At 45.2% G+C, this 27,947-nt stretch overlaps 1 protein-coding gene across 3 annotated transcripts; it reads left to right on the plus strand.

Moving 5' to 3' along the window:
• On the plus strand, positions 1-27,917 carry RBM17 (RNA binding motif protein 17). 3 transcript variants are annotated; one of them, XM_027073354.2, is made up of 12 exons: positions 1-159; positions 6,815-6,952; positions 12,126-12,242; positions 15,227-15,393; positions 17,245-17,342; positions 20,077-20,133; positions 21,325-21,466; positions 23,839-23,990; positions 25,067-25,140; positions 25,978-26,076; positions 27,143-27,215; positions 27,343-27,917. In XM_027073354.2, exons 2-12 carry the CDS (start codon positions 6,830-6,832, stop codon positions 27,444-27,446), a joined length of 1,206 nt encoding a protein of 401 aa, XP_026929155.1. In that variant the 5' UTR covers positions 1-159; positions 6,815-6,829; the 3' UTR covers positions 27,447-27,917. The 3 variants fall into 3 exon arrangements, with proteins under 3 accessions (XP_026929155.1, XP_026929158.1, XP_026929157.1); XM_027073356.2 differs by lacking the exon at positions 1-159 and adding an exon at positions 5,078-5,216; XM_027073357.2 differs by lacking the exon at positions 20,077-20,133.
• Positions 27,918-27,947: the final 30 nt, after the last annotated feature.

The raw sequence follows: 27,947 nt of genomic DNA on the forward strand, positions 1-27,947 counted from the left end.
GCGCCGCCGCGCGCCCTGCGGACTCGGCGTAGGGGTTGGCGCCGGTTCGGGTCCGGCCGTCGCGGGCTTACGCTGAGTGCGCCCTGCCCGCCGTCTCCGCGGCGCCCCGGCCCCCGTGCGCCGCCGCGGCCCATGGGGAGAGTCGGCCGGGCAGGCCGGGTAAGTGGCGTCCGAGGCGGCGTCGGGGCGCGCGGCCTGGCGGGGAGCCGGGGCCGGAGCGCCTCCCCGGGCGGCGCTGCACGCGAGGCCGCGGCTGTAGGCCGCGCCGCGAGGGGACGAGAGGTCCCAGAGCGGCCCTCCGAGCGGCCGGCGTCCCGGCGGGCCCCCGGCCCCGGCGGCGGGCGACCCGCCGAGTTTGCCCTCGCGCCCGCCGCCGCTTTCCTTTATTTGCCTCGGGGCACCGGGCCCTCGAGCTCCTCCTGTCTTCCTGTTCTCCCCTTTCCCGTCCGTGCCCTTCCGTCCCTGGGACCCGCGGACGTTGTGGGTTTTTTCCGCGTTTTGAAAAAGTTGCTCGGTCCCTAGACCCTAGTGGCCAGGCTTGTGTCAACTGTGGCCCGGCACCCTTGGCCCCTCCAGGGCCTCGGGCAGCGGAGAGGAGGGAAGCCGCTTCCTTCCCCGGCCGCAGAACGGGCAGCTCCGGATGCTGACGCTTCTCAAAGGCCGCGGTGTACCTAGCCACCGATGGAAGACCTGGCTCCGGCATCCCCTCGGTCCTCGTGCTTGAGAAGCGGGGTTTCAGCTCCAATGTGCGGTCACCAAGCGTTGTCTTTGAGCGTTTCTCCGTGCCCAGACCATGCGTCCTGAACAGCAGGTGCAAGATAAATGAGAGTCGGCCCCTCCTCGCAGGGAGTTTGGTCTCCAGGGGAACGAGCCTCAAAACCCAAGCCTGGGTTGATCCAGGGACTGGAGTGGGGACGAGAGGGAACGAGGCTTATAACGGAGCCTTGGGGGGTGTTGTGTTAGATGCGCAAGATCGGGGATAGGTTTCTGCAGAGGAAGTAAGTGCACCAGGTAGCACAGGTGAAGCCGCATAGTGCGTTCTGGAAATTGCAGGTAAGGTAGAGTTTGGAGGAGTGGGTAGTCAGGCGAGATGGAGAACGTTCTCTGAGAAGTCGGTAACGGAGAGGCGTGGAAGGTACTTCTTGTAGAGGCAAGGATATGGATCGAAAATAGAGTGTTCTGGATAAGGGCAAAGTTCTGCGTGTACTCGGATGAGGACTGTGTCTCCTGGCAACAGGTGGAGTTTGTAGAGTGCAGCTCAGTTTCCCCATTTCTGGGTCATAAAGACCACAGCTGTTTTGACTGTATTGGGGATATTTAGGGCATAGGGAGTAGTGAATTAGTAACTTAAGCAGAGGGTGTGTTTTGGAATTTTGCTAAGAAATGTGCTGCATACCGCGCGGCTTAGAGCAAGTGGGTTGTGAGGTGGATGAGAAAGAACGAGGCGTAATAGAAGTGTTACCGGTGAAAAGCCATGCTGGTTGTGGAGTTCTGTGATGACTAAGGGCAACCTCCACGGGAAATAAGAGTTTGGGTAGAACTGTCGCTGTGTTCCCAAATGTAACCGTATGAAGCGGGTTTCTTTTTACCTGGTTTAAAACTACCCTCAGGGAACAGATGATCCAGGGGCTAGTGATCCCTCAAGTCTTTTGTAATAGTAAACAGTGAAGGATGTTGGGCCAGACACGCAAATTGTAGATGACGCTCGGGGACTCTGTTGCAGTCCACCCCAGCCTAAGACTGGATGTGACCGGGGGGTCTGAAAAAAGTGTTTTCATTCTTCAAAAAGTCTGTTAATTTTATACGAGGCAGATGCCTCTTAGTACTTATTTCCGGTCATTTTGGTGGACGTCAACGTGCCCGGCCCCTCCTCTGTTCCCCTCTTTTTCCTTCTGCCTGTATGTACTTCCTGTCTTGTTCAGGCTTCAGCTTTGCTGTGTGATAGCTGAGTATCTATCTAATGATTGAAAAGAAGAAAGCCTCTTGCCATGCTGCTGCTTTAGGGGCTCAGAACTCAGGCCTTGCCTCGTGGTTAGCTGTGTGGTGGTGGTAGTGTTCCTCCCGTTGCGATGGCGACGATTTAAAATTCACCTTAGTTCTGTGCAGCACCACTTCCTGTACGACGTGGCCTTAAAAGGCAGGCCTGCAGATCTTGTCTCACCATGTGATTCAAGTAGGGGCACTGCCGTTTTCCACCCGTGCGCTTCATGCTTAAGACATTTAGAGGGTATTTGTGAAGTGCTCACAGCGTTCGAAGCGTGGTGCTCAGCTGGAGATACAAAGATGAAGACGAAAACAGACCCTCCGCCTTTAAGGGGCGTGTAAAAGAGGAAGAGACAGGAGTGTCAGCCAGGAGGCAGCGTAACATGTACAGGTTGCTCCGACGTGAGTGTGTTCCGGGAAACAAATGGGGGTGGGTGGTTTTGTGTGGGGGCAGCTGTCACTAAAGGCTTCAGAGATGCACTGGAGAGAGGAGTTAGGCGGGCTGCTTCTGAGCAGCCTCCTTCCACGTTCTTTCTGTACTAGTTGTACATGTAAAAAATACTTTGCCAGCTTGGGTAGGATTTTAAAAAGTCACCGTTCTTATGGCAGAACCACGTTTACCGTGTTTGTTCTCAAGGAAGAAAAACGGAGCGTGTAGGAAAGACGTGGCGATCAGAGTGTGGTGTTCCAGTAAAAAAGAGATAGCAGGTATTTTAAACAAGTTCTAAAAGTGATGTGTTTGTGCCTGTACTTGACCCTGGCTTAAAGCGTACCCAGATGTTAGAAAGCACTAGTTTTTACTACGTGGCAGGAGGCTTCATACAGTAAATGTGTTCTGTCGTCCGAGGAACATCTCAGCCGTGTTAGGTTAAGTTCAGGTCCTGGCGGAGTCCGGTCAATGCCAGTTACCTCTTCAGTGATTGCAGTGGAAGGGTGAAGGAATCAGCTGTGGTATGTTAGGGTAGGCGTGCGTACAACGGCTGAAATGACGATGTGCACACCTTTTAAGGAGTAAGTGCCGTAAACTTACGCAAATCGTGTTGCATAAAAGGAGGTGGTGAGGGATTGATGGGAATGGGGTTCAGGGTCCTGCCCGCCCCTGGGCTGGGGACATCACTTGGATGGGACGGGGGGGACCTTCCGGGTCGAATGTGGTTTCTCGTCCAGATTCTGACTCTCGTTCTACGGGGTAAATTCGCTGGTGCTTGTAGTGTTACAGTAACGACAAGCGGGCCATACGTGTGTGGTGTGTGGATGGGTAATGAGTGTGTCGTTGCTGCGATGAATCCAGTTCTGTGAAGTTGAAGTTCCGTCCCAGTGAGAAAAGCAAAGGAGCTCTTCTGGGTGCGATCCGTACGCTGTGTGTTACAGAAAACTAGCAGGTGCTGCCAAGATGACATCAGCTTCTTGTCTTTAAAGTGTGTTTGCGAAGGTTTTGAGAACAGATACGAGGAAGTTTAAATGTCATTTTTGAAGCTTACAGAGTGAGGCACATCAGATGGAGTAGTCCACAGGCCATCTTCAATTTGGAAAGGGATCAGAGGAAGCATGGTCCCACAGGACCTCATTAATTCAGCCCCGAAATCTTTGTTAAATACTGGATTCTTGGATGGAAGCACTCGGTTGGAAGAAGAGATCTTCTATACTGTTTGACTTTTTTTAACCCCCAAATTTGGGGAAATACTTCTGTTAGAGTTTACTCTTCCTGGTAGGGAGATGTCCTAGAGTTAATTAGACAGCAGCCTGGTACCTCATCCTCACTTTCCCAGGGCTGCTCCCTCCCGCCCTGTTACCTAGACTTCTGTTTGCTTTTAATTGTGGTGAGTGTACATAACACAGAGCGTAGGGTTGTGACCGTTTAAGGGCGCAATACTGTGTCGGTAGGTACACAAGCGTACAACTGTCACGAGTGTCTGTCTCCAGAACCTTTTGCCTGCCTTTCGCTTCCTGGTGGAACCTGTGGCATTGTGCAGTTTCAGTGTTGATGCATGTGGCTAAGCAGACTTTCTTTAATTAGGAATATCTCAGCAAGTGTTTATTTGTTAAATTCCTACCCTGTGCCAGAAATTGGAGATGCAAAAATGGATAAGCTGATCTTTTCCCTTGTAGTTCAGTGGGCATTTGGTTAACCTGTTTCCATTGGCACCAATATATTCGTAAATACTATCTTTTTTCTAATCTTTATTTATTTTTGAGAGAGAGACAGAGTGCAAGCAGGAGGGGCAGAGAGAGAGGGAGACACGGCATCCGAAGCAGCTCCAGGCTCTGAGCCGTCAGCACAGAGCCCGACGTGGGGCTCGAACTCACAAACCGCGAGATCACGGCCTGAGCCGAAGTCGGATGCTTAATCAACTGAGCCACCCAGGTCCCTCACGTAAATACTATTTTTGATGAGGTGGTTAAGTTTCTTAGGAGGAGTTACTGGGAGAAGTGGAGTTTGGGTTGCAAGCAAATTTTGTTGATCTTTGTTTACAATTTCCTAGAAAGCTTCATTGTGTCTGTTTGTTTCCCAGAATGTGTTAGTCTTCCCTTGCCTTTATGAGAATAAAGAAAGGTAAAACAAACGAACCCTGGTTTAACGAGGCTTCCGTCTGGTGTCTGGTTGAATGAAGAGAGCCCAGACAGTTCAGCCAGGCGCGATGAAAGATGCCTGGTCGTTTGGAAGTAGTTTGAGAACCACGGGACTAAGCTGGACATGCGGCGTGGTTTCTCTCTGCTGTTGCTCTGAGTTTTTCGGATTAGCTGTAAAGTTTATGTATTCAGATAAGAACGATTGTTTTGAATACCACTAGGCTGTGAGGGAAGTGCACAAAAGCCTCTGATCCTGGGTGCCTCAGTGTTCCTTCTGGGGCCGTCGTCATTGGCCAGAGATTTCAGAAAGGGTGGCTTGGGTGCGGTTTGCAAACGGTATTCACTGTGCTGTTGGCCTGACTTCTGTTCAGCTGTGGGTCAGGCGGGAGCTTAGTCTGCGGCTAGTGCGGTGAGCTCGGCAGGCTGGGTCTGGGTTTTCACGGCGTTTCCCGATAGTGTGGATTGAAGTGGACGCCGGGGGCGGCAGGGTGGGTTCCTTACTTCTTCTTTATCGCCTCAGTGACTCAAGCTCAACGTGACAATGGGTTGCCAAGTTCCTGAATAAAACGTTCACTTTGTCTGGCACTGCAGGCAGTGGGCATTCGTTTCCCTGTTGGATATGCTGTCTAGGAAATTCTTTGTTCGCGCTATCAGCCGAGCTGGTGAGTTGTCACAGAAGCCTTACGCAGGAGAACGTGCTAGCATTCCTCCATTTTTGGGTGATTCATTAGAGCAAGTCAGGCACCAGTACCCTGGGCTCTGCTTTTATTCTCCCTGCTTCTGTACTACCTTGGGGGCCTTTCATTCAGAAATCAAACCTGAGAGCTTTTATGGAAGCTGAGGGCTCGAATATTAAGGACTAGAAGAAACTGAACAGCAGCATCAGTTGAGTGGGCACTGACTTCCAGGCTGAGAGCAGCTCCTCTGGGGGGATCCTGTCGGCCCCCACCGCACGCAGAGTGGAACCGAGGACAGCCAGCAGCTTGCGGTGGCAGGGTCTTAGAGTCCCAGCCATAGAAGCGAGGAGACGTAAGCATAGACCAGAGAGATTTTGCCCTGAGTCAGACATAACCGGGGGGAAAATTAATTATTTTCCTTCTCGTCTGTATTGCCTTCCCTTCCTGAGAGACAGACACAGGCGAAACAGGGATTTGTTTAACACGGTTTCTATGGCAAAATGCTGTCTGGACCTAGGAACTGACAGATTTTTGGAATGTGCCCATAAATCAGAAAATACCTGTGCTATTTATTTGCAGTTTGGGGATTTCAGTCAATTTTTTTTTCTCTTTCCCTTTGTGAGAAAGAGATTGATTTCTTATTTTGAGAAGTGGGCTGTGTTGTGGTTTCACCCAGAACGTTGAGGTTGTATTTAAATTTAAAGGTGGCCGTAGGGATTTAGTGGCAAGGGCTGTGTTCACATGACTAAGTTTGGAGTGGGTCTTCTCACCTTGACCTTGGGCGGATTTATCTCCCAAAGTCCCAGGTCTGTACCAGGTTAGGCTTGAACAGCAAATAACTGCATTTAATACCACCCTGGCTTGGTAGGACTTAATATGTGTGAAATGCTGCTTGTTTTTGTTGTTATTTTGTATTCCTCCATTCTGCAAGGATATTATGTATTGATCATTTACATGTGGATTATTGATTTTCTCTTTGCGGTCAGTGTTATTAGAGATTACAAATTTAAACTAACTCGACTCTCTTCAACATTCAGTCATAGTTTGTGAAAATACAGCTTCTGTGAGATCATTTCTGTTCTTTTTTTTCCTTCTTTCTAGGCATATGTTTAGATTTCTTCTCCATCAAAGGTAGCTAATAGTGCTAAATCAACCTGGTAATGCACTGTTGGTAAAGTTTGTACTTTTTGTTGTTGAGACAAAGAATTTTTAAAAATCGGATATATATAGTTGACAATATGTAATTACTAATAATCATTAAGTACAATAGAACAGAATGATTTCACTCAAGAATTACTTGACCACATGATCTTGTAGGTGGGAAAATTAATTCTGCAAATTTATTTGTAAAATAATACGTGGCTATCCTTTTGCGTATCAGGACGCTGATTGGTGGTTATTGGTCATCGTGGCTTCTTATGCTCAGACGATCTCCTCAAGTACCTTTTACTTCTGGACTAGACGATCTCCTCAAGTACCTTTTACTTCTAAACTTCTGTGATACTGAGTTATTTTAACATGAAAAGATGTGAGATCTTTACTGGAGTTTGCATTCTTTCAACCCCATACCCCTTGCCTTTCAGCATTAAACTGGAAAGATGTCCCTGTATGATGACCTGGGAGTAGAGACCAGTGATTCAAAAACAGAAGGCTGGTCCAAAAACTTCAAACTTCTGCAGTCCCAGCTTCAGGTGAAGAAGGCGGCCCTCACACAAGCCAAGGTGAGATAAGCCCCGTGTGAGCGCAGAAGTCTGCAAAGCAGGGGCTCCTTAGGATTCACACAGTTTGGTTTTAGTTTGCTCTTCTACCTTCTTATCAGGTTTGTAGGGGGAGAGGCCCTGGGTGCAGAGAGAGAGGAGTTCAGAGTCATTGTGCTTCCCCGGACTCGCGGGAAATTGGAGTGAAGAAAAGCAGGAGCCTCCCTTTCCAGCAACGACACTGGTTTTTCAGACTTCGTTAGCCATATTCCTGAGCAGGGGCCCGGGAGTCTGCATTTTTAGGTGGCTCTCCTGCTGTTTGTGGTAGGTGGTTTGGAAGCAGCACTTAGAGGACGAGGCTCTGCAGGAACTAATAATTTGTGTGTGTTAGTGAGGGCTCACGTTGATTTAGTTAAAATTTAAAATTTTTTTAATGTTTATTCATTTTTGAGAGACAGAGACAGAGCACAAGTGGGGGAGGGGCAGAGAGAGAGGGAGACACAGAATCGGAAGCAGGCTCCAGGCTCGGAGCTGTCAGCACAGAGCCAAAGCGGGCTTCAACCCATGAACTGCAAGATCATGACCTGAGCCGAAGTCGGACGCTCAACTGACTGAGCCACCCAGGCGCCCCTGAGGGCTCACGTTGGTTCTGATTGTGTCAGGCATGTGTGGTCTTGGGGCACTTGGTTTTGTTCACATCGTGTGCATGTTGGGCACTGGCGACATCTTTGAAATTGAACAACACATAAGACATTAAGACCATACTTGTCCACTGAATATTTGATCTAAAATGTTGTTTAGCAATTAGAATGGTATAATGGTTTGCTTATTGTTCTAAGGGGCCTTACGTTGTAGAGTGTATCACCCAGTGAAAGTTCTGTCCCCCAAATGGGGCGAATATGGCCGTAATGCGTAAAAAGTTTGCTCTTTTTACGTGCAGAGCACAGATACACATAAAGTACAGAAACACAGTATACCTGTGCGGTGAAAATCGTATGGGCAGGAAAAAATGTATTAAAAGGTGCCTTGAGGGGGAAGCAGTAATGACAGAAGAAGTTAAGAAAACCTGCCTTAGAGATCTGTTGAAATATTTACCAATAAAATGTTTGAGCTTAAGGAATTCGCTTTAAAATAATCCATTATGGGGAAGGGGAGATATGGACACACACGAAACAATTGCCCACGAGCTCATAGCCGTTGAAACTTGTCATAGAGATTTAGGGACTCATTCCTGTTTGTTTTCTCTCATTTCGTGTTTGAAATTTTACGTAATAAATGTTATTTTAAAGTTGGAATTATTTTTCTTTTACTGCCTATTCAATAGGTAGTTATATTGGAAGTGCTTACATTTGATTGCTCAGCATTGTAAAAAGGTGTTTAGGATTAGCATATCCACAGGTAAAGCAACATGGTCTGAAAATCTTAATTTGTTTTGTCAGTTCTATCGATCAGGGTTTTTGTCTTTTTCAGATTCATCATAACCAGATTAAAATTTTTATGCCAATATATTTTCTTTAATGTTTATTTAGTTTTGAGAGAGAGAGAGAGAGACAGAGCAAGAGTGGATGAGGGGCAGAAAGAGGGGGAGACACAGAATCCGAAGCAGGCTCCAGGCTCTGAGCTGTTAGCACAGAGCCCAACGTGGGGCTCGAACTCGTGAACCATGAGATCATGACCTGAGCTGAAGTTGGACGCTTAACTGAGTGAGCCACCCAGGTGCCCCTTTATACCAGTATTTTTAGAGAGACAGAATTTTGTTTTTTAAAACAAGCTTTCATCCCACAAGAAAGGAAGATTAACAAAACAAGTCTTGTTTTCCCTTTAAATTTTTTTAAATTGCTTAAGTTTTTAAATCTCTCTGAGTTTCATACGACTTTTGCTTTGCACATAAGATCTAGAAATAAGATTTTATTTTCCAGCGCTACAACTGTTTCATGCATTATTCTTGAGGGCCTCATAGTCCCTTTTGTACAATGGCTCTGGCTCTAAGGAGCGGTCTCATACTTCAAAACATAAATTCAATTAGACTTCAAATGGACATAATTAGCGGACAATCTTAGGCAGTGAGAGGTAACAAAATAGAAGAGCAGAAGTCAGAATATACAGATTAAAAACTGGGCTAATTCTTTAATTACCAGTGTAATAGTGTCAGCTTTGTGGATTACTTTTAGCCAAATTTTAAAAATCCTAGCTAATTTGTTTCTTCCTGCCCTGGGTAACTTCAGGGTCACTTTCTGTTTCCAGTCAGTGCATATTTATACACTACAGGTTAAAAATTGGCTTATATAAAATACTATTGAGAAAATAGATCCTTTACAAAAATAAATATATAGGGGCGCCCGGGTGGCTCAGTCAGTTGAGCGACCGACTTCAGCTCAGGTCATGATCTCACAGTTCATGAGTTTGAGCCCCACGTCGGGCTCTGTGCCGTCAGCTCAAAGCCTGGATTCTGTGTCTCCCTGTCTCTTGGCCCCTCCCCTGCTCATGCTCTGTCTCTCTCTGTCTCAAAAATAAATTAAAAAAAAAACAACAACAACATTAAAAAGGGGGGTGGGGGGGGCGCTTGGGTGGCTCAGTCGGTTGGGTGTCCGATTTCAGCTCAGGTCGTGATCTCATGGTTTGTGAGTTCAAGCCCCACATCGGGCTCTGTACTGACAGCTCGGAGCCTGGAGCCTGCTTCAGAGTCTGTGTCTCCCTCTCTCTGCCCTTCCCCCACTCACATTCTGTCTCTCTCTCAAAAATAAATAAAAAACATTTAAAAAATTAAAAAATAAATATATTAGGAAATTTATTCATCACATACTGATTTTTCTGTACCCTTACTTTACTAACATTAAAAGTAAAGAGTGAGATGAAGTCTAGACTCTTGGAAATCCTCTTGTCTGCCTCAGTCTGTTTAATTTCTGCTTATCAGGTTTTTACTTCTCCAATACAGTAATTTCAGGTACTAGGAAATCTGAGATTTCAGAAAGATTTTCAAAAGAGAGGTCAAAATAAACGGTAGCCCGTGGAATCGTTTCTGCTAACTTTCTAGTATCTTTTGAGATTGCTGTGTACAGTTAGTAGTATGTTGCTCTTGAAGGAAAGTGAAGATACCACTTCACTCACTTCTCTTAGGCTTAATTCACTAATTAATTCCTCAGCACTAGGTTGGCCTAACCAAATCTTTAAGGGTGTTACCTACAACTGAAAGATGGGGCTGGGGTTTCATCTGTGTCTCCACAGATGAAATAAATCCACTTGAAAAACACACATTGAATGGAAACAATAATGGAAAGAGAGGATTCTGATCATCTCCCCCGTTGCCCTTTGAACTTTGGTATTCATGTAGTGCATTGTGTATTTAATGATTCGATCAGATTTGTTTGCTTAAGATGATAAGCACCGTTAAATTCAAGAGAGATGGTGGTTTCTTTTGAGCCTTTTGTGGTAATAACACTGAAAACAGAACATTTTTGAGTTGCGAAGGGGGCATTAAACCTTTGTGACCACAGGACCAGATGGTCACCGCCATGGCCGTGTGATGTTATCACCACTGACAGCCTGCAGGGCGGGTGCCAGGGAGGCACATCCCCTCACCTGTGAAGTGTTCCGCTGTCAGGAGCTACAGGGCAGAGAGAAGTGTAGAGCACCAGGAAGTTCTCAGACGCATCCAGAATGTGCAGCATTTTACCAGAGTGTTGGGAAAAAGAGGAGGAGACGAAGACACTGCTGCTTGTGATGATGACGACAGCAGGGAACGGAGTCTGTTCTAAATTGAGAGATTAAAAATTTATTCTGAACCAGGTCTGATCCTGATTCAGGATAAAATCAGCTCTTTATTTATTAGAGAGCAAGCAAGTGAGCAGGGGAGAGGGACAGAGGAGGAAGGCGAGAGAGCATGTGAGTGGGGGAGAGAGAATCTCAAGCAGGCTCCATGCTCCGCTGAGAGCCCTACTCGGGGCTCGATACCACAACCTTGGGATCATGACCTGAATTGAAATCAAGACTCGGATGCTTGGGGTTGGGGCGCCTGGGTGGTTCAGTTGGTTAAGTGTCCGACTTTGGCTCAGGTCATGATCTCCCTGTTTGTTAGTTTGAGCCCCACTTCAGGCTCTCTCCTGTCGGCACGGAGCCTGCTTCAGATCCTCTGTACCCCTCTCCCGCTCCCTCTCTCTCTCAAAAATAAATAAACGTTAAAAAAAATGAGTTGGATGCTCAATTGACTAAGCCACCCACGTGCTCCTAAAATCACCTATTTAAAAGTTATTTTAGGGGACAGCTTGGAAAATCTGGATATGAATTGGATAGGCAATGATACAGGGGATTGTTGATTTTTTTCGGTGTGGTGTTAGTACTGTGCTTATGTAAGAGAATGTCCATAATTTTAGGAGATTAAGGGGAAATGTCGCGGAGGTCCAACTTCCTTTCAGATGGTTGAGCACAAAAGACAGGTGTACGGTAAAGAAAATATGGTAACATAGTAACAGTGGTTGATGATACATGAGTGAGTATTGTTCTCTTTAAAAAATTTTTTTTCTGTCCGGGCGCCTGCGTGACTCGGTTGAGCAAGACTCAGTTGGTTGAGCGTCCGACTTCGGCTTAGCTCATGATCTCATGGCCTGTGGGATCGAGCTCCGCATTGGGCTCTGTGCTGATAGCTCAGAGCCTGGTGTCTGCCTCGGATTCTGTGTCTCCCTCTCTCTCTTCTCCTCTCCTGCTTGTGTTCTGTCTACTAAAAATAAATAAACATTAAAAAAAATTTTAATTTTTTTCTATGGGTTTATAATAAAAGAGGCAGGATTTAGGTTCTACTGGAAGGGAAAAACCCCTAATCCACAGTTCCTTTTGGCTCAGGCTATAAAAGCATACCTTTTCCTTGTGAGAGAGTCACACAAGGCATGAGTGTGATGTGCTGTTACACATTTGCCCTCCTGTGGTCAGTGGAGCTTTTTGCATCTATTAATTCACCTGCAGATTTAGATAAGAGACCAAGTTTACCGTAAACCTTTTATGAAAATGGAATTTGTGTTTTTAAAAAAAAAAGACTGCAGAAAGTGTATGGTAATAGTGATAATTGAATTAAAAGGCTGTTGTTTTAAGATTGTTTTTCTCCTCTCTGAAAGGTTCGTTCCAGAGACCGAAAAGCTTTGTTACAAATAGTGTGAATTTTAATTTGAAGCTTCCGTGCACTTCTTTTGTTTTTCGATGATTTTAGAGCCAGAGAACAAAACAGAGTACTGTCCTCGCCCCGGTGATCGACCTAAAGCGTGGTGGCTCTTCAGACGACCGGCAGATCGTGGACACCCCCCCGCACGTGGCGGCTGGCCTGAAGGTGAGCCGCCCCCCTGTCCCCTGCTGTCCGCATCCTCAGAGCCCAGGCTCCTCTGGGGGTCCTTACAGGCTCGCCCGCGTCGTTTTCAGCTGAACTGTGCACATGATCTGAAATAAAGATAGTACATTATAGAAGAACCAGAAACCGGAGATAGGCAGGAAAAAAACGAAGTCCTAGCCTCCAGAAGTTAAAAACTTTATGTTTTAGAATAGCTTTCCATTCTCTGCCTCCTAGCGTGCTTTTCTCATGTTATATATTGTGACTGTCCATCTGTGTTAGAAAGCGTAGGAGTACATGATCATTTCTGTGGCTTCCCCGTATTTCCTCAGATGGGCGTCCTGTAGTTTATTTAGCTTATGTAATGCTGGGTGCGTGCGTTGTTTCTAACTTCTGCTGTCATGAGGAATGTTAGTGCTTATTGTCTTACTGTGGATTAAAATAGAGAAAAGGACTAAATCTACCACCCTTTTATTACCACAGTGATTTCCTATAATCTTAGAAACAAAAACAACCAGATATGGTCACCTCTGTAAATGGGTTAGTGAGGATGAGGAAGATCTGAAAAAGGGTCATTCGGAGTCATAGTTCAAATTGTACAAAACGAAAGGTCAATGAATTCAGTGTAAACTGTAGTCGAAATTCCACCCACTCTTGGGGAGCCTGGGTGGCTCAGTCAGTTGAGTGTCTGTCTCTTGATTTCAGCTCAGGTCATGATCTCATGGTCACAGGACTGAGCCCCATGTTGGGCTCCATGCTAAGTGTGGAGCCTGCTCAGGACTCTGTCTCCCTCTCTTTCTGCTCCTCCCCTGTTTGCTTGCTCTCTCTCTTGCTCGCTGTCTCTCGCTCGCTCTTTCTCAATAAATAAACTTAAAAAGAAATTCCAACTGCTCTTTAACATTTATCCTACAGATGGCAGTCCAGTAGTATGACTGCAGTAGTTTAAACAGCACCATGCACACAAATTGTTTGAGGAAGAATGACCAAAAGAGGTTAATAAACAGAATACGTGATTATGGCTATTTCGTAGCAAGGCTCCTGCCCACCTCTCACACCCACACCTGTTAGAACCCAAATCAAGCTGACACAGTCCCAACTGCCCATCCCCTCTCTTCTTTAGTTTCAGTCAAAACTGTCTTGGGTTGGAATCTCCCCTAATTTGCTTTTGTTCTGAGATTTCTTGGCCAGAAGAACTGATGTTGGTCTTGCGGGCTGATAGTCTGTCAAGGAGGAAAAGTATCCCCCATGGAGGTGTTTCTGGAGATTCTTAGTCATTTAACATTTTTTGCTCACAAATTATCCACCTAATTTTTCCTCGCTACATCTAATAAAGTCGTTCATTGTCTTCTGTTACTGTGTATTGAGTCTGCAGCGTCACCTACAGTATGTGAGTGTTTTAGTTTTTCCCACCCTCCCCAGCATTAAGGTATTAACATTTTAATTTTTAAAAATGGAACAGACTGCTTTATTCTTACAGCGTTTAGAGAATGATGGCTCCTTGTTCAACTTAGCAGGATTTATACAGGAAAAGTTTGCTTTCAGATTTTGAAATGACGAAGAATTAACCTTGTTGTTGACAATTTGTTCTGTCCAAAACTTTGTGGTTATAATGTTCTATAAGTTGAGTAGCTGATTGTTGGTTTCTCTCAGGTCTCAATAATAACTGAGACGAAGTCTTATGCACATGCCTTTGTGTTTTTAAACTGTCTTTTATATGAATACAAGTCATAACTACCCTTTGTGAACCTTGCCTTAAATAGATTTGTGTAAACTTTCCAGTGATCAGGCTTGGGAGCTGATTATACCTGTTTTTCTGACTTGTTATATCCATTGGATCATAATGTTTCCTGATTCTTAGTTGTAGGGAAGCACTGAAATGTTTGTTTTATGATGCAGAACATCAGACTGAATGGTGTAATACAGGAATTGTCAGATTCAGATCCATTGATAGTGAACACACAGTCTCTGTATCACATCAGTTTTGTGTTCGGATACAAAATATGTTTCACAAACAAGCGTCCTGCCTTTGCTAGTGTGGGGCAGTGTACTTCTTGAACGAGGTGCTGAGTGGGCCTCAGAGACACCTGTGCTTGCTCGGGGTCTCTGGAGACCAGTGAAGGCATCTGATTGTTACAGATACTAAGGAAGAGTTAAGCTCAGACAGCTAACAGGACAGTGCGGTGCTTAGGGAGGCTAGAGCGCTCAGAACATCAGGACCGCCAGCCTCTGGTGAAGCCCTGTTTGTCCTCACATGTCTCCAGGTCAGCTGTGTGCTGGCTGCCTTTTGTTTTTCGGATTTCTTTAAGGCTGCCTCTTTTCTCTCAAAGGGTAGCCCCAGTTTCTAAATGTACAGAAGAGAAATGCAAAGTGTTAACCATCGGACCCTGGTCTTAGCGGACCTTAAAAGAACTAATGATGTGGTATGTGGTGGGTCGTGCCATCCACCTGTGCCAGACCCGGTTCCTGGCGCGCTGCCTACCTGGGAAGGGTTGCGTATTCCAGGGGGTTTCAGAAAGTCCAAGAGGATGCTTTCTGCCTTTTTTGTGAAGTCTCAGTATAGCATGTTTCCATGGTACAGAATCTAAAGTTTATTAATTGACCACAAGAATGATTGTTATCCACGGATCGTTTTTTCAGGTTTTCGTAGAGACGTTTTAAAACAGGAGTATTCATTGTGTATTATAAATAGTCAAATCTATTGCTTGAAATTGTAGGCGGCGCAGCTTGTCTAGGAATTCCAGGAAAACACCATAGGTCGTTCTGGAGTTGGTAGTAAACTGAGAGGTGAGCCTCTTCTCTGCTGCTACACAGCTAGGCCTGCGGCTGCACCAACTCCTTGGGCACCTGTTTCCTCGTCACTAAAACAAATGAGGCAGATGGGTGGTCGGCAAAGCCCCTCTGATGCTCATGTTTTTTGACCTTAATTCTACGTGTGAAATTCTAAAACAAGAGGATGATGCATAGTTTGGCATTTTTACCTTCCTCAGGATCCTGTTCCCAGTGGATTTTCTGCAGGAGAAGTTTTGATTCCTTTAGCTGATGAATATGATCCTATGTTTCCTAATGATTACGAGAAAGTGGTAAAGCGCCAAAGAGAAGAACGGCAGAGACAGCGGGAGCTGGAAAGACAAAAAGAAATAGAAGAGAGAGAAAAGTAAGGCTTTGTTTGGATTCGAGGATATTTTACATTTGAAATATTCATTGGGATTCGAATGAATGAACCCTAGTGCTAGTTTTCATGGTTGGTCTGAGCAGTCATCAGAAGGAATCCATTTGTTTGTCAGAATTTGTCCAGGCATACAGTGGCAGATGCAGTGTTTTTTTTTTTTACAGATTAGAGGTTTTTGTGGCAGCTCTGTGTCGAGCGAGTCCATCACACCATTTTTCTCGCAGCATCTGCTCTCATGTCTCTGTGTTCTTGGTAATTCTCCCAGGCTTTCAGGCTTCTTCATTATTATATCTGTGATCAGTGACTATGACTCACTGGAAGCTCAGAGGATGGCTAGCATTTTTTAGCAATAAGGTATTTTTAATTAAGATATGTACATTTTCTTTTTAGGCATAATGCTGTTGTATGCTTAATAGCCACAATGTAGCGTGAACGTAACTTTTTCTATGCACTGGGAAACCAAAAACATCTTTTGGTTCCCTTTGTTGCAATAGTTGCTTTATTGCGGTGGTCTGGAACCAAACCCACAGTATCTGCGAGGTATGCCTGTAGTTGTTGTGAACAAACGCTAGAGAAAATTTCCTGTCTAGATGCAGAAAACCTGAAGTCTACGTTTTGTGTGAGTTGTTAGAAAAGTAACTTAAAAGCCTGATGTTGAATAATAGAGTTTTTTTCCTGTGCTAAGACGGTACTAGGATCTTAACCATTTAAAATACTTGAAATGTTTGGGGCATGTGACTGGGCTTGGTAAGTAGATTTTGCGACTCTTGATCTCGGGGTCATGAGTTCAAGCCCCACCTTTGGTAGTAGAGCTTGCTTTAAAAAATAAAATACTTAAAATGTTACTCTTAACTTTAACTAATTTTGAGCCAGATGGAATTATGACATCTTTTATTTATATTTTGTAAAGGTATGGGTAAAAGATTTATTTGTGTTTCTTTTTTTTTTTTAAATGTTTATATTCGAGAGAGAGAGAGAGAGCGCACGCACGTGTGTGCACGCAAGTAGGGGAGAGGCAGAGAGAGGGAGACACAGAATCCAAAGCAGGCTCCAGGCTCTGAGCTGTCAGCACAGACGACAACATGGGGCTCGAACTCATGAACTGTGAGATCGTGGCCTGAGCTGAAGTTGGATGCTTCACCGACTGAGCCACCCAGGCACCCCATTTGTATTTCTTGTTTTGAAAATACTCAATGTTGATTGTTCAATAGTCATATATGATTAATATACTTTTTCTCAGTATTTATTGAATCATTTCATGAAGTGAAAGTATGTTCTAGAGAATCCAAATTCTTAAAGTATTATCTATGTTGATAATGCTTTAAAAGTGAAAGAGGTAAACATCAAGGAAACTTTTTCCTTCCTGCTTATTGTATTCGTGTGCCTGTTAAATTTGTTCAATTTATCTTTTGATTTTTCTCACTTCACTTTTGCTACTTTAGTCTTGAAGCAGTTATTTGTACATGTGCTCCCCTCCCCCAAACTAATAGTTCAGTGGGGAAGAGAGGATTTGAATATTTTCTAGACAACAGCAAGTCAAGGTGACATCCTTGGGCTCCCTATCTCTAAACTGGTTTGTCTGGGGGCGCCTGGGTGGCTCAGATCCTTTCTTGACTTCAGCTCAGGTCGTGTTCTCACAGTTCATGAGATGGGGCCCCACACTGGGCTTTGTGCTGACAGCGTGGAGGCTGCTTGGGATTCTCTCTCCCTCTCTTCCTGCCCCTACCCCACTTGTGCATGCACATGCGCCCTCTCAAAATAGACCAGTGTATTTTTAAAAACTGAAAAATACATTGGTTTATCTGTGATGAATATTTGGTTCCTTTGTTGTCGCAGGAGGCGTAAGGACAGACATGAAGCTAGTGGGTTTTCGAGGCGACCGGATCCAGATTCTGATGAAGACGAAGATTATGAGCGAGAGAGGAGGAAAAGAAGTGAGTCAGGAAATGTTCCGTTTCAAACTTGGTGAAATTCTGTTTGCTTTTCGTGTTCAGTTTGATAGTTGAATTGACGTTGATTTGGGTAAGTTCTCTCTGGAATCCGAGCAACCGTGTTTGCATAACAGTTTTAACCTGCATCCTGTTTTCACATATGTTCTCCTGTGAGCTTCTCGGTTGCCTCCCGACATTTGTTGATGGGGTGCTTGGGCCACACCTCCAGTATACACACGGCGTCCTCACCTGCAGCACGTCTGCGAAGCACCAGACAGAGTCCAGGCGCTGGTTTCCAGAACGTTTGCAACTAACATGCATGAATTTGAGGAAGTCCCGTAGCTTCCGTGGACATGGGTTTCTTTCAGTGTCGTATGGAGAGCAGGGAGACAAGAATTCGAACCAGGTACTTTGGGAGGCCCCTTCCATGGCTGAGGTTTCACAAGCAGATTTGCACTTGTGTTACCGCTGCATTCTGAGTGATCGCTCGATGAGTAGTGTTCATTCTTGAGAGAATAGGGTGCCATGTCATGTTGTGATTGCTGGCATTTCCTTGGTTTGGTTGATTAGTTTGGTTGACAAGTTGAGATTTTTTTTTTTTAAGCGAGAAATTTAAATCTTCTGCTTGTCTGCCAGACACTAGGTGCTCTTGTAAGCACTTTCATAGGTTATCTGCTTTACATCACGCAGCTCGATTATCCCCATTTTAAAGGTGAGGAATCTGAGGCACAGAGGGAATGAGTCCTTATATAACAGGTCCACTGTTCACCGTATCCAAGATCTTCATTTGCCCGAAACCTCCATTATGATATGGTCATCTTTAACATGAGACCTGAGAATACTGTTATCACAAAGCCGCAGTATTTTTCCCTGTGCATGAACTCAGTTTTATGACCAGAAGTTTGGCAAGCGTGGTCTTCCCCAGTGTACAGCTAAGGTTACTTTAGGGTTTAATTCAAACTTTAAAACACTAATGGAGTTGGAAAGGAACAAGTCTGTAATAATTTAGAATTCTTAATCTTTCAATGCAGATATGAATTAAATGTATTTATAGGATGCTTACTAGGCAACAACGAAAATCCAAGTTTATAGAGAGCAGATGGGTGGTTGGGGGGGGAGCGAAATGGATGAAAGGGTCAAAAGATACGGACTTCCAGTTATAAAGAAGTCCTGGGGCTGCCATGCGCCACATAGCTGCAGTTAGTAAAGTTATATTGCGTATTTTAGAGTTGCTGAGAGAGTAGATATGAAGTCCTCCTTATGAGAAAGCACGTGTAACCGTGTGATGGATGTGAAGTAGACTCACCGTGGCGGTCACTTCACAGAGCGCACAGGTGCCGAGGCAGTCCCGTGATGTCCCGTGTCAGTTACACCTCAGTTTAAAACAAGTAACTGCGTGCCCAACACTGTCAGGCACTGCGTTGTTTTTCTAGTGGGGGTAGAGTTGACATCTGTGTATGCCCTATACGTCAGGCATTGTGGTAAACGTTCCGTATCCATGACCTGACTCAGTAACGAATATTTGGTTTTCGTTAAACTTGTTTAGAATCAGCGTATAGGTTGAATATTTATCGGTCTCATCTTTCCAGCTTACACGTTGGCTGCCCGTCAGATAAGGAGCTGTACTTCTGTGTTAAGGACACTATTTTTTGAACATTAACAAGAGCTATACAATCTAATATTAGGAAAATGCTGGCGTCATATCCACTCTTCACACTGCTGTTAACAGATTGACGTTCATGTTTTAACCAGATTAGTAACAGATTTCCAGTAATCACCCTGAATTTTTCATACTGAACTCACAGCTGGGTTTTTCAGAATCACTCAGTAATCACTTAGGTCTTGGTGATGAGATTAAAAAAAAAAAAAAAAAAGATAGTGGGTGTTTCAGAAGAAACGACAAAGTTTTATTCAGGTTCGTGTTTCTCCAGGAGTATTTTGTGTAGCCCAGACATGTTAATTGTGATGCATGTACAGTAGCCATAGAGGAATTTCTTTTGTGAAACATTACATGCTGGTGCAACGTGTTTTGTAATCAGTTTTTAATTCTCGTTTTACTGTTTTGATCATTTCATTGGCAATTAAATTGTAACACATCTATTAGGGCTTATAGCGAATGAAAATTCCTTATGTCTTCCGTTCGTGTTCTCTCTCTGGTTGCTGGAGAGCATACGGAGTCTGTTTTTGGTTCGTCGTGTCCGTCATTGTCCGGGACACAGGAGCGGGAATGGCCGAGTGCCCACATTTCCAAGTAGGTGTCTGGCCCCAGTGGTTGGCACCCTGGAGGGCACGGGGCCGCATTGTGGGGAGTGTCGGCGCCGCGGGAGCTGGGTGTTCTGTCTCTGCCCATTAACTCCTCTGACCCTTTTCTCATCTGCCAAGTGGAAGCAGTGATTCCTCCTTCCGCGGTTGGTTGAACCTAAATGAGGTAACGTGTGAAAATGCCTCGTGGCACCAGACTCTCGGTAGAGCTGTGTTTCTGTTTTGTAAGTAACTGCTAGTTCTCTGGGCCGTGTCCTTCACCTTAAAATTCATTTGTTCACTGCATTTTAGGGTTCTCGATTGCCTGCTGTGAAAAAGATGATTTTGTCTGTCTGGGTTTCGCCCAGGTGATTTTTTGGTCCTAGATGTCCTTCTTCCCTCCCCTGTAGAAGGAGCGCAGGACAGCGCGTGGCATGTCGCGAGCCGGGCGTCTGCGGTGCTGCCCTCGTTTAACCACTGGGTTCGTGTCTTGCAGGTATGGGCGGAGCCGCCATTGCACCACCCACTTCTCTTGTAGAGAAGGACAAAGAGTGTACGTATCCGTTTCTTGCCCTCTCTTATTCCGATCCCGGCCTCGGGCCCCATCAGGGGGGAGTCTTAGCTTGAGTAGGCCCGGTATTCGGAGTGTCAGGGGGAGTGGCCTGAAAACCCGTCCTCTGGCTCCTCCGCCCGCCCTTCTGCTCCTGCCTCGGGCTTTCATGCCGGGCCAAGGCTTGCGTTCTGTGCAGCGAGATGCTTTGCTCTCCTTTTAAGTAATTTGCTATGTTTTCTCTTCACGTTTCATAGTTGGGGTTAGGTTAAAATACATGTGGCTCAGTCTATAGTTTCCATACTCTGTGGTCTAGAGGCCGGCAAATTCGCGACCTTCCACAAGATGGCAGTGCCTTCCTTAATTAGATTTTTCTGCAATTATTTTCTGTTTCCTTACACACGTTGTGCATATTTACTTAGATTGCCAAAACATGCCCACTCACTCTTTTTGCTCCTGGTGCTCTGTTCTAGAATATTTGGGTTGGAATTGGACTTTGATACGGCATCTAGATCACGTTCCTGCCCACTGGGTTGGACCGGACCTAAACCATCCCAAAAAAATATAGTCATCCTAGTGCTTTTTAATACACTATGTTATTTTTTTAAAGAAGAGAATTCAGAAAATATTGTTGAACATCTTTTATGTGAAAATACCTGACAGATCATAAGCCCTACTTGAAACTAGTCTCCGGGAGTGGGGCCCAAGCATCTAGATCGTTTCAAAGCTTCCTTGTTGGTTCTTACGTGTAACTAGGATCAAAAAATCACTGGTCTGATGTATAGGCTCAGGTCTCAAAGACGTTTATTATTTGCTAGGTTAACGAGGTGGTAATACTGATTGGAGTCTTAAGACAGGTACACAAAACGCTATGGGAGTTAGAGAAAGCCCAAGTGGGTCTACCTGGAACACACAGAAAATCTTAAAGTTTCAGACACAAGTTGTCATTTAAGAGCACGTTAAAGGCTGAATAATGTTTCAGCAGGATGTAAAAAAGACATTTGAGGAGGTAGAAACAAAAGGAGCAAAGCTGGAATCGGGAAAATAGTTTTCTGCCTCTGATTTTGAAGAGTCCTGTAGCGACTAGAGAGTGCTCTGGCGTTTCTTACTTCCTATAGGTAACTGATCTATGTAAGTGCACTTCAGAATTTTTTGGTGTCATTTTGCTAAACCTGCTTTATTTTTATTCAATAGTACCCCGAGATTTCCCTTACGAAGAGGACTCAAGACCTCGCTCCCAGTCTTCCAAAGCTGCTATCCCTCCCCCGGTGTACGAGGAACAAGACAGACCCAGATCTCCGACCGGACCTGGCAATTCCTTCCTTGCCAACATGGGGTAACGGTTCCAAGCGCTCTTGTCCCAGCAGGTGTGGGAAGGACAAGACTCAGGGTGAAGTGCGTCCACGCTTTCAGTAGGTGCAGCTCTTGGTGGAAGACGAGGGCTCTCGGGTGTTTGGGGAAGACGTCACACAGCGTCCTTCTTCAGAGTCCGTGCTGGAGTCCTGCGGAGGGCGTCCCAGCACGACACCGTTGGGTCTCACACCACACACGAATCCCTTTCATGTGGGTTTTGGATGATTGCCATACTGGACGCCATATTCTCTAGGTGGGGACACTTCTGATCGTTATTTGCATTGGTTTTCAGAACATTTGCAAACGAAATAGCTCCTGTGCGTTAGAGTTGACTTCTGCTGTGTCCACAGGGTGAATTGCAATTTTTTTTTGATAAAACGACCATTTGCTTGAAGGTTGTGGTTCTATACTTTTGGCTTAAAGCATTTATTCTAACTATAATTAGAAATTTGTCTATTGGCATATAAAATTCAGTTTTAAGGTTGACTTTCAGGAGGGCGTGGATTTTTTTTTTTTTTTTAATGTTTATTTCTGAGAGAGAGACTGAGCGGGGGAGGGGCAGAGAGAGAGGGAGACACAGAATCCGTAGCAGGCTCTAGGGTCCCAGCTGTCAGCACAGAGCCCGACGCAGGAGTCAAACCCACGAACTGTGAGATCATGACCTGAGTCGAAGTCGGAGGCTTAACCGATTAAGCCACCCAGGTGCCCCTGGATTTGTTTTTTAACCCACCCTGGGCTTGGCAGGCATGTTGTTCGCCCGGTGTCTCCTGTGAGGAACGGTCACGTGAGGCAGCCCTCCACTAAGGCCTTGTCGTGTGTTTTGGAAGGGACGGCAGCTGTGACGGTGGTCATCCCCCCCCCCCCCCCCCGTATGACCTCACCTGCGCGCGTGCGCTTTCATTCTGAGCCTGTGGAGAGGTGACTGGCAGGTGGCGGAGTGGCCGCGGTTCATGCCCCGCGTGAGACTTTTCAGTTTCTGACTGAGGGATCCATCTCCTTGACTGGTGCCGTGTTCTGTGGTCTAATCGATGGCTATGAAATTGGAGACAGATACAGTTTACAGTGCAGCTCTTTGGTCACGGGGGTCTCCTCTCCGGGGCTCAGTGAGCATAGGGCAGTGTAGATGGTTCATGTCTCCACTCGTGTGGGAGGCTCTGTCGGGCTGCCCCAGAGCGTGTGGTGGAGGGGGACACGCGTGAAACTGGGATTTATTCTGCTAGTGAGAGAAGTGGACTTTTCGCTGAATTCCCCCTTGAGTGCAGATGAGGTGTTCACCATGTGCCCGGGGGAGGGAGAGCGTGGCACGGCTCGGCAGCCTTCCTCCCTCCGGCTCCGAGCAGCTTGCTCAGATGGGATTTGTGGGGGGCGATGTAGGTGCGCCCTTACTTGGCACACGGTGTCGTGATGCAAGCCCCGAATAGCAGAGGTCGCTGGGGGGACCTCCTCGAGACCCCCCGAGGTACCTCCAAGTGCAGTGTGAAAGCAGAGTACTAGAGAGAGCGAGCTCCGGCCCGGGACTCGAGAACTGTAGGTTGCAGTTTGACTTCACCATTAACACCGACGAAAGAATTTCTGGACTCAGTGTCTTGCTTTGCTCCTCATCAGCCTTAAGCTGGTCGGCCAGTATGAGCCTCAGAGTCTTTATGTTCTCATCTGCTGAGTGGATGATCTCTAAGAGGTCTTTCGTTTATGGACTGTCATTGGAAACTCCGTTGTACTATTTAGAAAAATGTGGTCGTCGTCGTCGTGGGAAATTTATCCTTGTTTTTTGACAGGCACACTTTTAACTAAACCGTGGCCATAAACTGTAGCAATGCAGAGTCTGAAGCACATGAGACATCTAGTGTTTTCTAATAGGGATGCTGGGAGAATATCGCAGGAAACGGGTGTTTCCCTTACCTCATAGATAATCTCAGGATGTCCAGGATTTCAGCACTAGTTTTTCCGTGTCTTTCAGTCTGAACATCTCACAGCTTCCACTGAATGGCCTGTCGGTAGTTACAGGTGGCCACGTCGAAGCCATGTGGAATGTACACTTTTCTCTTTTCAACGTTTTTATTTATTTTTGGGACAGAGAGAGACAGAGCATGAACGGGGGAGGGGCAGAGAGAGAGGGAGACACAGCATCGGAAACAGGCTCCAGGCTCCGAGCCATCAGCCCAGAGCCTGACGCGGGGCTCGAACTCACGGACCGCGAGATCGTGACCTGGCTGAAGTCGGACGCTCAACCAACTGCGCCACCCAGGCGCCCCTACACTTTTCTCTTTTTAGGAGGCGATGGCTGTGATATAAAATCGGTTTGTGCTATAGCAGGTGACTCAGTCCAAGAGATCCTTCTCTTTTCCTTCCTCCCAGTGGCACGGTAGCACATAAAATCATGCAGAAGTACGGCTTCCGGGAAGGCCAGGGTCTCGGCAAGCACGAGCAAGGGCTGAGCACCGCACTGTCGGTGGAGAAGACCAGCAAGCGAGGAGGCAAGATCATTGTGGGCGACGCCACAGAGAAAGGTGGGTCTCCTCCACGAGAGGGGCCTCCAGGGTGGGAGCGGCGGGCGTGTGGTCCTGTGTGACAGGGCTGGTCCTCGCCGGAAAGGAGACTTTCTGATTGTGCTGCATCCCAGTTTGGTGTTGTGTAGACGGAGACCCTGGGGGCTCATCTTTATTTGTTCAGAACAAAACTAGCGGTAGGAAGGTCCGTGGGAGAAAAGGTGAGAGAGATTCTGGCAGAAAATAAACACTCAAAGAAATGGTTTCATGCCTATTTCTATCAGGCGAAGACCTTGTTAAATTGGTTAAAATCATAGTTAGGTTTTTAGAGCATGAAAGACTGAGTCATATACAGTATGTCAATGATTATATCGGTGATTTCCATCCTGAAAGAGTTCTCTGTTTTTTTCTTTTTCCTGCTCTTTCATTGTAAGTGCAATTTCTAATTTTCTTACAGATTGATTGCTCTGTGAGATCTAATGTCATTTCAGTCTGTTGGTAGATGATGTCTAGTCGGTGTCTTATTTTCATTTGATTATTACAGTCTGTTCTGTGCTGAGGGCACATTGGAATGAACCAAACATCTTTGCATTTTAAGCAGAATCGAGTTTATTTTGAGTATCTTAGTTTAGCTCCCTTTCCTAAAGAAAGAAGATGCCTTTTCTGGCAGCCAGTCAGCCTAACAGGCCCATGCCCATCCCCGCAGTCGCCCTGATCGGTGGGGTGTGTGGCATTCGTCAGCCGGCTGACAGACTGCTTGTTCCATCGGGCCGCTGACCTTTGGCCACACTGCCCTTGCCAGTCCTCTCACCTGTGGTCCGAGTGCTCTGTGCAGCTGCCTGAACTGAGGAGGTGAGCTAACAAAAGTTGCAGGTAATTAAGGAAGCCAAAAACTTGTAGGAATTGCAGTAAAAGCTTAGACCAAAGCGAAACAGATTCTCATCACAGATAAGGCTGCATTTTTGCTCAGACACTGATTGCATAAATGCTCCTAGATGACTCCGAGGACGTAAATAGCGAGAAGTACTCTTGAAATTAGTCATCGTAACTCGGACTCAGTGCTTTAACACACTTACATCTTAAATGTTTTGCTACAGACGCATCCAAGAAGTCGGATTCCAATCCATTAACTGAAATACTTAAGTGTCCTACCAAAGTGGTCCTCCTACGGGTAAGAAGCAGCATTGAAGAAACCTGTTTTCCTACCTTGATTTTTGTGTGTCATCCACCCTGATCTATCTTTGCACACCTTCAACCCTACTGATAGAGTGACAGTTTAAGAAAACTGAAAATAATTTTTTTGCAAATGATCCTTCTGGATAGACTCCATCTAAAACTGAGGTTTTAAATTCCTTTTTCATGATTATTTATTTATTTATTGCTAGATACAGTGTTTAAGACTGCAGTGAGCAATTGCTCTAAAATATTTGAAATTGTTAGAAGTTCAGCTTAATGTATGTATTCTGCTTGTATAGGTGCTCTTGTGACTGAAGCTTAATGTGTGTGGGAGTATGTGTTTCCATTTCGTATTTCTCAAAAGCTGTATTTATTTCTCCTGTTATTCTTACAACATGAATGTATTCATGTACTTATGCTCATTATTCACACCTGAAAAACTTCTTTTTGCCTCATTGGTGGGTAAGCCATGTTTAACTTGGGCATCTGTCCAAGTAGGGCACTCTTTTTCAACTTAACAGTCAAAGTAGGACATAAGCTCCAAGAACTATTTTTCAGTTAAATGAGTAAACAGAGTAAGAGTGTACATCTGTACTCTGTTAAGTGCCATGAGCTCGTAATTTGCTTTCATTCAATGTGTTTAAAAAAACCATAAATACATGTTTTTATTTTTGTACGAAGTACCAACTTTGGGTACTACAAGGATGAACATTTTCATTGTGTCATTTGGGGTTGAGAACATTTGCCATCATGAAAGAAACTTACTTGTTCATCTCATTTATATATTCGTAAATTATACTTGATGCTTGAATTTATTTGTTTTTGTTTATAGAACATGGTTGGTGCGGGAGAGGTAGATGAAGACTTGGAAGCTGAAACCAAGGAAGAGTGTGAAAAATATGGCAAAGTTGGGAAATGTGTGATATTTGAAGTAAGAGGGTTTTTTGATGTTTATAACCCAAGTTATAACTGATAGATCATCAAATATTTTCTGCCTCTAAATAGAGACCAGATGTGCAGTGAGAAACATACCGTGTTGTTACTCCCGAAGGTGACAGATGTTGGTTAGGTGCACTTCTTTTACTTGGTTATAACCATTTTAACCATAAAGATAAGAAGGACTTCAAATTTTATTTGGTGAAGAAATAAAATGTTTCATTTTATGATTGAGGTTTAGTTTGGTGATTATAGATTGCTGTGTGCTCCATAGTTCAGTTAGTTGGACATGCCTTTGGTTTCATTCATTTGGCAAGTGTGTATTTAGTGCCTCCCACATGCATTTGGGAGACAGGAAACATGTTCCCCACTCAGTGATATGTTCAGTTGAAGAAACAACAAAACAAGCCCGTGTAAAAATCGAGAACATTCAGTTGCTGGACTCTGGAGTAGTCACTGTGAACACAGGAGTCAAGAAAGGGATTCGATCACAAAACATAAGAGCAAGCTTTATGAATGACATCAGTGTGGGCTGAGCTTGAGAAGGTTCCAGCGTGGACCGGCTGGTTGGCGGTGCTGGGAATTAACGGGGGGGGGGGGGAGGGGGGGTGCTGCTTCCCCAGGTGGAGCGGGGCCATGTTATGCGGGACTCGGAGAGTCCGACAGGAATTTAGCCGACGTGAGAGGCACTTAGAGTAGGGATCTGTTCGTCTGTTTCTGCTCTCACTGCTGGGTTGCGTTGGGGCTTCTGGGTCGCGTTGTGTTTGTTGACTGCTTGATGATTTGTGTAGGCGTCAGCCAGCATAGGACCTCTTCAGGGTCAACGACTGCCCGGCTTAGTTAGCTGTGTGTTTTCTGCACTTGCCAAGGTGCCTGTCATAAGGAGACATTGGACGGATTTTGGTGATGAACAAATCATACTTATTTCCTTGGTACTTGACTTCTCCATTTAAGATGGTAATTGCAACACTTACTCTGACAAAGATCAGTTAAGGAAGAAAACTTATATACAACTGTATCTCTTGATAACTTTACTTATCATACTTTCATTTCTTTTCCAGATTCCTGGTGCCCCTGATGATGAAGCAGTACGAATATTTTTAGAATTTGAGAGGGTTGAATCAGCAATTAAAGGTAAGTTGTATAGCCCACTGTAAGGAACAAAAACGAATTTGTGATCTTAATCCTTCAGATGAAAACATGTTCTTGTGGTGTCTCAGGATACCTGTATTAACGGACTGTCTTTCTGTTTGTCTTTTAGCTGTTGTTGATCTGAATGGGAGGTATTTTGGTGGACGGGTGGTAAAGGCGTGTTTCTACAATTTGGATAAGTTCAGGGTCTTGGATTTGGCGGAACAAGTTTGATTTTGAGAACTACAGCACGAGTTCTCTTCAGTGGCCCTTACATGAGCTGCCGGCTGAGCGGAGAAGAAACAGGCGACAGCCAGCCTGTGTGGCTGCTGGGTACAGAGACTCTTGGAAGGACTTCTGAGATATACGTTGATCGATCCCTTTTTTATTTTGTGGTTTTTTAAATATAGTATAAAAATCCTTTAAAAAAAAAACACAGTCTGTGTGCCTCTCTGGTTGTTTCTCTTTTTACCACTTCTAAGGTGATTACATTTTTTTGCTAGGATTTCATGATAATTCTCAAGTGCTTCAGTGAGACAGCATTTCTTGCACTAAAAATATCTAGAACGTTCTGGGATATGGGGTTGTATTGTTACCCTTTTCTTTCTTTTTTGATTCATTTTAATAAAACCTGCAAGTTCCTAAACTGTAGCTTCATAAATTCTATAATAAAGTGTCATCTTGGCAGTCTGCCAAAGGTGGAAACGTTTGCTTTCTCTAACAGAGAAGTTCTTA

The sequence above is a fragment of the Acinonyx jubatus genome, chromosome B4, assembly GCF_027475565.1.
Source record: "Acinonyx jubatus isolate Ajub_Pintada_27869175 chromosome B4, VMU_Ajub_asm_v1.0, whole genome shotgun sequence".
In the NCBI taxonomy this organism is placed as follows: Eukaryota; Metazoa; Chordata; class Mammalia; order Carnivora; family Felidae; genus Acinonyx; species Acinonyx jubatus.